The sequence below is a fragment of the Erythrolamprus reginae genome, chromosome 1 (genome assembly GCF_031021105.1).
Source record: "Erythrolamprus reginae isolate rEryReg1 chromosome 1, rEryReg1.hap1, whole genome shotgun sequence".
Lineage (NCBI taxonomy): Eukaryota > Metazoa > Chordata > Lepidosauria > Squamata > Dipsadidae > Erythrolamprus > Erythrolamprus reginae.
Window position 1 is genome coordinate 223,455,593 of NC_091950.1, and position 10,875 is coordinate 223,466,467.

The window sequence follows — 10,875 nt, forward strand, 5'->3', positions numbered from 1 at the left end:
CATGGAAGGGGACAAAACTACATCCCGGAATCCCTATGCAGCCTGATCCTCCAGAGAAGCCACAACCTCAAACTAGCAGGCCACTTTGGGTTCCTAAAGACTTTACATTTAGAACAGAGGCAGTTCTGGTGGCCCAACATAAAGATGTGGACAGTTACATGAGAAGTTGCACCATCTACGCCAAAATGAAGAAATGACCAGGATATCCCATCAAACTGCTGCAACTGGTAGCAAAGGAGATCATGGGAGGAGATCACAATGGAATATCATCAATAATTTTCTCAGACACAGGGGTCCAGTTCATGGCTAAATTCTGGAGGGAGTTCCTGCGGTCTATTGGGTCATGCCAGGGCCTTAGCTCAGCTTTTCATGTGAGTACCAATGGGTGGGCAGAAAGACTGAACACCATGGTAGAGCAGTACCTGAGGTACTACGTGAACTATCAGTAGTCCAATTGGGCTGACCTCTGGCATTTCGCTGACATTGCATACAATAATGCTGTGAACGGGGTTAGTTGCAGGACTAATCCTGTTCAAAGTAGTGTGTGGCATGGACTTCATCTCTATCTCTGAGTATTAAAGGGATCCCCCCTCCTCAGTCAATTTGACTGATTGGATGTCAGCGCTGAAAACAACCTGGGAGAATATCAAGAGAGCACTAGCTAAAGCAAAACAAACCTATAAAAAATAGGCAGACAAACACTAAATTACACAGCCATTCCAATTGTAAGAGAAGGTCCACCTCTCCACAAAATATTTGAGGTTAATACTCCCTAGCAAGAAACAGGCCAAAGTTTATGGGACCATTGCCCATAGTTAAGATCATCAACCCAATCATAATGCAATTGAAATTGCCCTGATTGCTAGGGAAGATATACCAGGTATTCTATAGTAGCTTCTTAAAACCCAGCATCAAATCGACCCTGAGGCCAATACCCTATGAACCCCTGGACCTCATGGTGATAGGGGACCAAACCCATTATGAAGTGCAGTGAATCCTCAATTTAACGAGGCATAGGAGACAACTACAATATCTAATCAAGTGGAAGCACCACCCCTTATCAGAGGCATATTTCGTAAAGAGTAGAAACATCCAGGCTCATCAGCTTATAGCAAAATTCCATGTGGAAAATCCAAACAAGCCTGGTGTGGGGTCAAATCCCTAAATTTTGTACCTCTACTCAAATTGTTTTTGCTTTGCACAGGTTGCCGTCAGGGAGTGAGTAGAGCCAAATGTCAACTTGCAAAGCACTCCTGTCTGGCTGTTGAGTTGTCATAGGCAGGGCAAAGGTGCTGCCATGTCCAGAAGCACATTCCACGCATACCTTTCTCTAGATTGTATCCCAGATTACCTGAGCCAGCTGAAGGGGCATAGTTTCTACAGCCCACAAAAATGCTCCAATGGAGAATGTGATTTATGACACAACCTGGGAGGATGGGGGAAACAGAGTCATGCTTGGGCTGTAAATCACATGGGGCAGAATTGACAGCACTCGGGAATATGCTGACATGTTTCTCCTAATAAATAACTGGACTTCTTTTGGTTGGAGACTCATGAATTAATTAAAGCATCTGTCAGAACCCTGACAGGACGTTTCTCAAAAGCAGCAAAGCTTGATATGATCCCCAGATGAATCAAATGCCACAGTGATTCTGTTGATCACATTTCTCAAAAGGATTTGGGCCCAAAGCCCACAAACAGTATTGAGTCCAGTCCATTTTAAACGGTTTGTTCAGTGTGGAGTACTTTCCAAAATACTATACTATATATATGAAATTAGACACAAAATTACTTATACAAAATTGTTAATACATAATTGGCATATAAAAAATAATCTGCATTAGCTCCCTGGTGGCGGGATGACACAGTGAGTAGAGTGCAGTACTGCAGGCCACTAAAGCTGACTGCTAGATCTGCAGGTCAGCGGTTCAAATCTCATCACTGGCTCAAGGTTGACTCAGCTTTCCATCCTTCTGAGGTGGGTAAAATGAGGACCCGGATTGTGGGGGCAATAGGCTGGCTCTGTTAAAAAGTGCTATTGCTAACATGTTGTAAGCTGCCCTAAGTCTAAGGAGAAGGGTGGCATAATGAAATTGAATAACTAAATAAATACCTAAATATCCATCAAAAAATGGACACACCTGCCAAATACCACATTTTAACTCAAAGGAATTTAAAATAGTTTGATTTGACATGGCTCTCATAAAAGGTTGCAAATAATGTCTCAATTCAATGAACATAATCTCTTGAAAAACTATATCTGGTCATCAGTTGCTTTAAACAATACATCTGCACCAAAACAAAGGCTTTTTTGCATTTAAAGAATACAGAGTCCAATCTATCTTTAACTATTTCCAGTATAATTATTAATAAATGTAAATTGACTAATGCTTTACCATTTTTACTAAATCCTGACTGGGATAGTTAGATTCTATGTAATAAAACTTCTGCAACCATCTAGCTCATAAAGCAAAAGAATCGGAGCCTCAGTACCGCATTAATGAATGAAGCTGGTGCAGAATTTAGGAGTTTTATCTGTTTTAAAATCAATTTTATATAAGCCTCATAAAATGAAAGAGGCTGTTTACTAGCCATTTAAAAGATTCATTATAAATTTCCAATAGTACAGAGTCCAGGAAATCTGCAAACACTTCGTACCATTCTAGGACCAGAAGGTTAATCAATTTACACAAACTGTTAGAATCAAGTAATATTAATATTATCCTATGATAAAAATTGAATTATATGGATATAATTTAAGAATTGGCTTCCTATTATCATACAAACTATATGATTTTTGTATGTTATCATACAAAGTATATGTTTTTTTTAAAAGTTAATTGCTAATTATTATTAACAATTAGTAATTAACAATGATTAATCATATAGAGTTCTCCTGATTGAGCAAGGGGTTGGACTAGAAGGTTCCCCAAGGTCCTTCCAATGCTATTATTCTATGTTCTATATTCTAATACAATAATTATTTTAGAAAGGCTCTGTTGATGTTACTTTAATTGATATGTCAACAACATATCAGCTTTTTCATCATATTCCCAAAGCTTTAATCTATTCAATGAAAAAACTACCTGGTCATTATAAAAATTTCCCATCTATAACTTGGCTAATATAACTACATGATGGGCCAGCTCCATAGGGTCTTCTACATCTTTCTTTAACCAACACTTCTTCTTTAATTTAAAAATCCATCTGTTTGTAACAAGTGTTAAAATACCACTTACCTTGAGCAGATTTAAAACTTTTTAAATTGAAGGTTTCATACGAGAGGAGCATGATCAGATATAGCAATATAATGAACTGAAGAACCTAAAACATATTCTAATTAATAAAGAGGAAATTAAAATAATCTAGTATAGAACATATTCTGTGATCATAAAAATAAATCCTAACAGTTATACTACACATCTATTAAATTAAGATTTTGTGTATAAGCCTAGAACTCCTTCTAATTTTGATTGTAAATATATTTTTAGGAGAGATCTTCTTATCCTTACTCTGATACATCAATAGATCAATGTCATTTCCTATAATTAAATGATTATAATTATACAATTTTGCTAAACATCTATGAAATAAATCAGAATCTTTTTATAGGCTAATAATATTAATAAAAATTAAATCAAATCTAATATCCTAGATTAATAATTATAAATATCCATAAGGATCAATATATTCTTGTGTTGCTACCATATTAACCTCTTTCCTAAGTAATGCGGAGAGGGGCGGCATACAAATCTAATAAATAAATAAATAAATAAATAAATAAATAAATAACAACAACAACAACATAATTCAAGCAGTTTTAATACTATTCCCACGAATATATGAAAACATTTATTAATTTTTGTCTAAGGTCAAGTGTAATATTTATTTGTCAAATTTTTAGGTTGTCCAATTCCAAATAACCCTGGCAGCTTCACAAATTCAAAAACAATGTACAACATGGTAAAAGAAGACAAGCAGTATATGAGGGGAGATGTTCCAAAAGTGGGAGGAGGTCGGCTTCTTGCAGCCTATTAGATTTAATTCAGCCGTGCCCAACTTTTCCATTTTGGTGGCCTGGTCTGGTGCGGAGGGGTGTGTGTGAGTGGCAGATATACACGCACACAGATTCATTGGTGTAAGCATGAGTGCTTGCACCCCCTTCACACAAATGGAATTTTGCACGTGAATAGAGGGCGCTTGTGCTCAAAGTTCCACTTGTGTGAGCAGACAGCACTTGAATGAAAGGTGCTGGAGCATGGTAGTGGGCCAGGGTCCAGGGGTTAAGGACTTGATTTAATTGATAGGACCTGAAGCAACCAAGCTGTGTTGGAGCAAATAAACCTGTGGTCCCTCAAATAGTAGGCCCTATAAAGTAGGACTTTATAAATCATAATCAGCATCTTAAAATTACTTCAAACCCAAATGGCAACCAATGCAGTTCACATATTAGGGCATGCTCATCATTGCTTGCCCTGCACATTTGGGATCAGCTATTATTTCTGACTGATCTTTAAGAGTAGACCCATTTCGACCACATTGTAATAATCTAACTTGAAGATGACCATACGGTGAGTAATTGTGAGGCAGGTCTCATTTCACAAATGTGTACAACTGGGGCACAAACTGAAACTGTGGAAGGCTTTCATGGCCATAGCTGCCACTAGGAATGGAGTGGTGTCACTATGTTATGCACCAGTCCTGAGAAGGACATAGATACCTGAAAATATATTCAAAGAAAAGTTCATCCAAGGGCCAATGGTATTCAGCAGCTAATAGTATTTTAAAATAAAATCCACAAAATAAATCTTTTGAATTCTAAAAAATTTATTGGAAACAGTAATTTATCAGTGTTTTATATGTTTCATGAGTTATAAATATATAGTGTTCTTCTATGTAGAAGCCTGCAACTCCCTGTAGGGCTAAGGAAAGACCTATCCCATTCTTTCTGAACTACCTGAGCATGCAGATTACCAGTGGAACAGGTTATTACATAGTTCTCATGTCCAACCAGGAAAAGAAGAAATAAACACTTCTAAGGATTAATTTGAATAGATATGTCACTCTCTCACTGGTCAAAGTTCAAAAGCATAAATACTGTAAAATGTGTGACTTAACATCTGTAGACGTATTTTCAGTTACTATATTTTTAAAACTGAAAAACCGTACCAAAATCTAAGTAATTTTAAAACATCTTAAATAATAAAAGCAACATACAGTGGCTTGAAAGAACTAAATGTCACACAGATGATTTATCCTATGTTTTTCAAAGAGTACTTTTACAAATGATCTGTTTACTGGAATCAAGTAGAAAAGTTGCATTCAAAGAAAAGGTTCTCCTTTAAATTATAATATTACAACTACGATGACCCTTTTTATTTTTTTGTCTTTTTGCCTTCCTTCTTTTTCTCCTTTTCCTTTTCTTTTCTCTTGTCTTTTCCTTTTCCTTTCCCCTTTCCAATATCTTCTTTCTCTGTCAGTGACTTGATTCGTGCTTTTCCTAGAGGAGTCTTTGCATACCAAACCTAGAAAATTAGACAGAAATATTTTTACAAAGCTGAAAATATATGCTTAACATTCCTTTGAGAGCAGCTCATTTCTAGAATATTAGGCCAATCAATCAGAATAGAGCTGACATTGGAAATCTTCTAGTCCAGCCCTCTGCTCTAGCAGTATATCCTATACCAGTGATGGCGAACCTATGGCACTGGTGTCACAGGTGTCACGCAGAGCCATATCTGCTGGCACGCGAGCTGTTGCCCTAGCTCAGCTCCAATGTGCATGTGCGCGCTGGCCAGCAGACTTTTGGCTCGCACAAATGCTCTGGGAGGGCATTTTTGGCTTTCAGAGAGACTCTGGGGGGATGGGGGAGGGCGTTTTTACCCTCCCACGGCTCCAGGGAAGCCTTTGGAACCTGGGGAGGGTGAAACACAAGCCTACTGGGCTCATCAGAAGTTGCAAAACAGGCTGTTTCTGGCCTCCAGGGGGCCTCCAGGGGGATGTGGGAAGCTGTTTTCACCCTCCCAAGACATGAATTATGGATGTGGGCATTTGCACATGCACGGTAGTGCACACACACGCTTTTTTGGCACCCAAGGAAAAAAAGGTTCACCATCTCTGTCCTATAACATTTCAGATAAGTGGCTGTCTAGTCTCTTCTGAAAAGCATCCACAAATTGTGAAAGTTAACTGTTCCACTGTTAATTGTTGTCACTGTTAGTACATTTCTCCTTGATTCAAAATACTTTATCATTCTCTGAATTCCCCCAAGAATGTTATTAAAAGACGGGAACAATTATTTGCTTGGGCCACCAGAACTGCCTCCGCACCAAGTGCAAAATTTTCAGAAACCCGAAGCGGCCCCCTAGTCTGGAGTCATGACTCCGTTGGAGAATCTCTAATCACAGGCTGGCAGGCACATACAGTTTGGTCCCCTTCCAAGCCAGTCCCTCCCTCAGTGTTAGGATTTCCTTATGATCATTGAAGCACAGGTCAGTGGGCAAAGCTGACTTCAATTTGTTTTCCCATTCCCCCTTCCCTGGTGGAGCCTGTCTCCTGGTCTGGTCTCGGGTGAGAACAGGTGCAGCTTTCTCCTTGCTTTCACGATGCAGGGAAAGACATGGGATGATTGGATGTACTTCTTCCTCTCACTTGCTATTGTACTGTGGTTTTCGTGACAGAGCAGCAGCAATGAGGTTCTTCCCAGCTGGGATATGTTTCAGTGCAAAATTGAACAGTCTGAAATATTGAGCCCATCGTACTTGCTTAGGGGAAAACTTCTGAAGGGTCTTTAATGCTTCAAGGTTCTTATGGTCAGTCCACATTTTGAAAGGAATGGCTCCGCCTTCCAGAAAATGCCTCCATGTCCCCAATGCTATGTGTACAACAAATGCTTCCTTCTCCCAGATAGCCTACCTCCTCTCGGTAGGGGTCAAGTTCTTGGAAAGGTATGCACAAGGCAGAAACTGTCCCCTTCCAAAGTCATACACATAATAGTCAGACTAACAATCCAAATACAAAGTCTTTCTTACCAGTTGTCTTTGTCAGCTAACTATTAGCCATACTAATAGCAGATTAGGAGGAGGACCCGGATTGTGGGGGCAATATGCTGGTTCTGTTAAAAAGTGCTATTGCTAACATGTTGTAAGCTGCCCTGAGTCTAAGGAGAAGGGTGGCATAAAAATTGAATAAATAAATAAATAAAGATTGCCAGGGCGGCAAGATCTTCTTATTTTTCTGCACTGCAGAATCTCACCCGGCTACCCTGTTAAGGGTGACCCACTCTCTCCTTAATACTGGGAGGGTGGAGAAACCCTTGCAGGGCAATGCCGAAGTCTTTAACAACTTTTTCGCAGACAAAGTTGCTCAGATCTGAGTGGACCTGGATTCCAACTGGAAAGCAGTGTCAACTGACAATGAGTCAGTCAAGGCTACACTGGTTAAGTGTGCAGAGTTTGACCTGGTGACACCTGATGAAGTGGACAAGGTTATGGGAGCTGTTTATTGGACCTGTGTCCCTCCTGGCTGGTTTCCGCCAGCAGGGATGTGACACAAGGCTGGCTCCAGAAGATTGTCAATGCTTCTTTGAGGGAGGGGTTCTTTCTGGCTCCCTGCAAGGAGGCAATTATGCACCTCCTCCTCAAGAAGCCTTCCCTGGACCCAGCTGTTTTAAACAATTATCGTCCAGTCTCCAATCTTCCCTTTATAGGTTGTTGAGAAGGTGGTGTTATTGGCAAATGTAACAGCAATGGCCTACTACTACTGAAGACATGTGCAGCTCACAATCTGATCATCACCAATACTATCTTTTGCACAGCAGCTTCACTAGCAGAAGATTGTGACAACCAACTCTTAGAGCTGCAATTAGAGGGAAATGCTGAGAAATACTGGTGTTATGCAGGGCCCTTCACTTGTAGCCCCCCAGTGAGTTTGGAATGCAATTCAAACACACACATTGTCACAGAGGAAAAGAAAGTTTATCCAGCTTTTGTGAGCACACACTCTGAAAAGAGCCAAATTTCTCTCACCCAGAAAGAATCCTGGAATGCGGCAAAAGGCAAAACAAACAAGCAGATAAGGCAGCTGTGAAACTTCACAGCCACCCACATCCACAAGAGTTCTTTAACTGTGAAGTGTCCAAAAGTCAGTAGAAGTCCTGGAATAGTAGCAATGGTCTTTCTCCAACAGATAAACGCACACATACACACTCCCCAATGCCCGTAATTTATCACCAAACACTTTAACCTAATTGTCTCTAAAACAGGTGTTCTCCCTTATCTTCGGCGACGCCTGCACAGCTGGTCCCTTCTTGCCATGAGCCTGCGCACACAGGCATCCACAAGTGGATCCTCCTCTGACTGTGACGTCTCACTAATTGGAGGACTGACTGATGGGCAGGCTGCACCTATCTCTCCATCTGATTCCTCTCCCCCACTGGTTGTCCTTGGTCGTGAATCAACTTCACTATTAGAGTCTGCTGGCAATAAAACAAGTCTCTGTGAACCCGAGGATTCCCCTAAAGGTTCATCCAAATTCCCCCGTGCAGGAGCTGGCCCAGAGCCAACCACAACACCTGGGAATACTTTCAGGACATTGTGCAGTCTTCTTCACTAAAGATTCCGGGAACCACACACAGGAAACAGCAGGACTACTTTGATGAAAATGATAAGATCCATGTCCAGTCAACAAAGCAGTGGAAGTGATGTGCCGGTGCCTGGAGGCTGTTGGGGCCTGGATGGGTGTCAACAAACTCAAACTCAACGAAGACAAGACGGAGTGGCTGTGGGTCCCAAGGACAATTCCATCTGTCCGTCCAGTACCCTGGGGGGAGAAACATTGACCCCATCAGAGAGGGTTCACAACTTGGGCGTCCTCCTCGATCCACAGCTCACATTAGAGAAACATCTTTCAGCTGTGGCGAGGGGGGCGTTCGCCCAGGTTCGCCTGGTGTACCAGTTGCGACCCTATTTGGACCGGGAGTCACTGCTCACAGTCACTCATGCCCTCATCACCTCAAGGCTCGACTACTGTAACACTCTCTACATGGGGCTACTTTTGAAAAGTGTTCGGAAACTTCAGATCGTGCAGAATGCAGTTGCGAGAGCAATCATGGGCTTTCCCAAATATGCCCATGTTACACCAACACTCCGCAGTCTGCATTGGTTGCCGATCAGTTTCCAGTCACAATTCAAAGTGTTGGTTATGACCTATAAAGCCCTTCATGGCACCAGACCAGATTATCTCAGGGACCGCCTTCTGCTGCACGAATCCAAGCGACCAGTTAGGTCCCACAGAGTGGGTCTTCTCCAGGTCCCGTCAACTAAACAATGCCGCTTGGCGGGACCCAGGGGAAGAGCCTTCTCTGTGGCGGCTCCGGCCCTCTGGAACCAACTCCCCCCAGAAATTAGAATTGCCCCCACCCTCCTTGCCTTTTGTAAGCTACTTAAAACCCACCTCTGCCGCCAGGCATGGGGGAATTGAGATACTCTCCCCCCCAGGCCTTTACAATTTTATGCATGGTATGTCTGTATGTATGTTTGGTTTTTATATTAATGGGTTTTTAATCATTTTTAGTATTGGATTATTATTGTACGCTGTCTTATTATTGTTGTTACCCGCCCCGAGTCTCCGGAGAGGGGCGGCATACAAATCCAGTAAATAAATAAATAAATAAGATCAAGGCCCTACATGCTCAAAAGCACCGCCTTCACCGCACTTATCAGAATGACCCATCATCGACAGCTAAGAAAAATGCCTTCAACAACACTTGCAGGATCTACAGAGTAAGGTTTGCAAGATGCAGGACTCCTGGTTGAATACCAAAGCATATGAAATCCAGAAGTTTGCCAATAGAAATGATGTTAAACAATTCCATGAAACCCTCAGATCCGTGTATGGACCTTAGCCCCACAAAAATAACATTTCCTAACAATACAGGCCTGTGATGGTGAACCTATGGCATGCTTTGCCAGCTTTGCCAACGGACCCGTGGTTCAACAACCATAGAGAAAACCTAACACTGAGGGAAGGACTGGCTTGGAAGGGGACCAAATTGTATGTGCCTGCCAGCCTGCAATTAGAGATTCTCCAACGGAGTCATGACTCCAGACTACGGGGCCACTTCAGGTTCCTGAAAACTTTGCACCTGGTGCAGAGGCAGTTCTGGTGGCCCAGGATGAGAGCGGAAGTCGAGGATTATGTGAAAAGTTGTGCTATCTGTGTCACCAGGGAACATAGACCCAGAAAACCCTCCGGATTGCTGCAACAAGTCACCAGCCCTAGTAGACCCTGGGAAGAAATAGCGATAAATTTCATAGTGGAACTCCATGAGAGCAAGGGCAACACTGTTATTTGGACTGACATTGATTTATTCTCCAAACAAGCCCATGTCATCGGTTGGGTTTAACCACTCTACTACATGCTTGCACTGTCTTGTAAACATACCTCTATGGTCTGGTTGCAATTAACTGACTGGCGTGTCACCTTTTGATGACCAAAAGGGGCAGGTACTCTGCAGACTATATAAACTTCTGCAGAGTAGATGCTCCTCCCCTTCTGATCCTCTTTTTGGCCCTGCTGAGCCTTCTTCCACCTCCTTCTCTCTCCCTGTGTGCTCCATTGTCCTCGGCTGAGGACACATGTGTGAGATTAATCCGAAGACATCCTCACACATGGAAGCATCCAGAAGTTATTGATATATACTGAAATATAAGCATATATGCCTGCATTATGTAAATGCATGAATCAACTGAATTGTAAGTAAAGATTACAATTTATTTCATGTTTATGAATGAGTGATCATTCATTACCAACAAATGGGATTGTAAGCCATACAATTGATTTCTTGCCATGCTGAATCCGCTGCAGCTTAAGCCA

At 41.7% G+C, this 10,875-nt stretch overlaps 1 protein-coding gene across 5 annotated transcripts in view; it reads right to left on the bottom strand.

The window, feature by feature from the left end:
- Window positions 1-3,806: 3,806 nt before the first annotated feature.
- Window positions 3,807-10,875, bottom strand: part of IQCA1 (IQ motif containing with AAA domain 1) — a 464,058-nt gene continuing 456,989 nt past the window's right edge. For 4 of the 5 annotated variants that reach the window (XM_070732268.1, XM_070732270.1, XM_070732271.1 and 1 more), the window contains one exon: window positions 3,807-5,525. In XM_070732268.1, the coding sequence (XP_070588369.1) occupies window positions 5,376-5,525 (150 nt within the window). In that variant the 3' untranslated portion in view covers window positions 3,807-5,375. The remainder of the gene's footprint in view (window positions 5,526-10,875) is intronic. The other variant, XR_011557328.1, reaches the window with a different exon arrangement.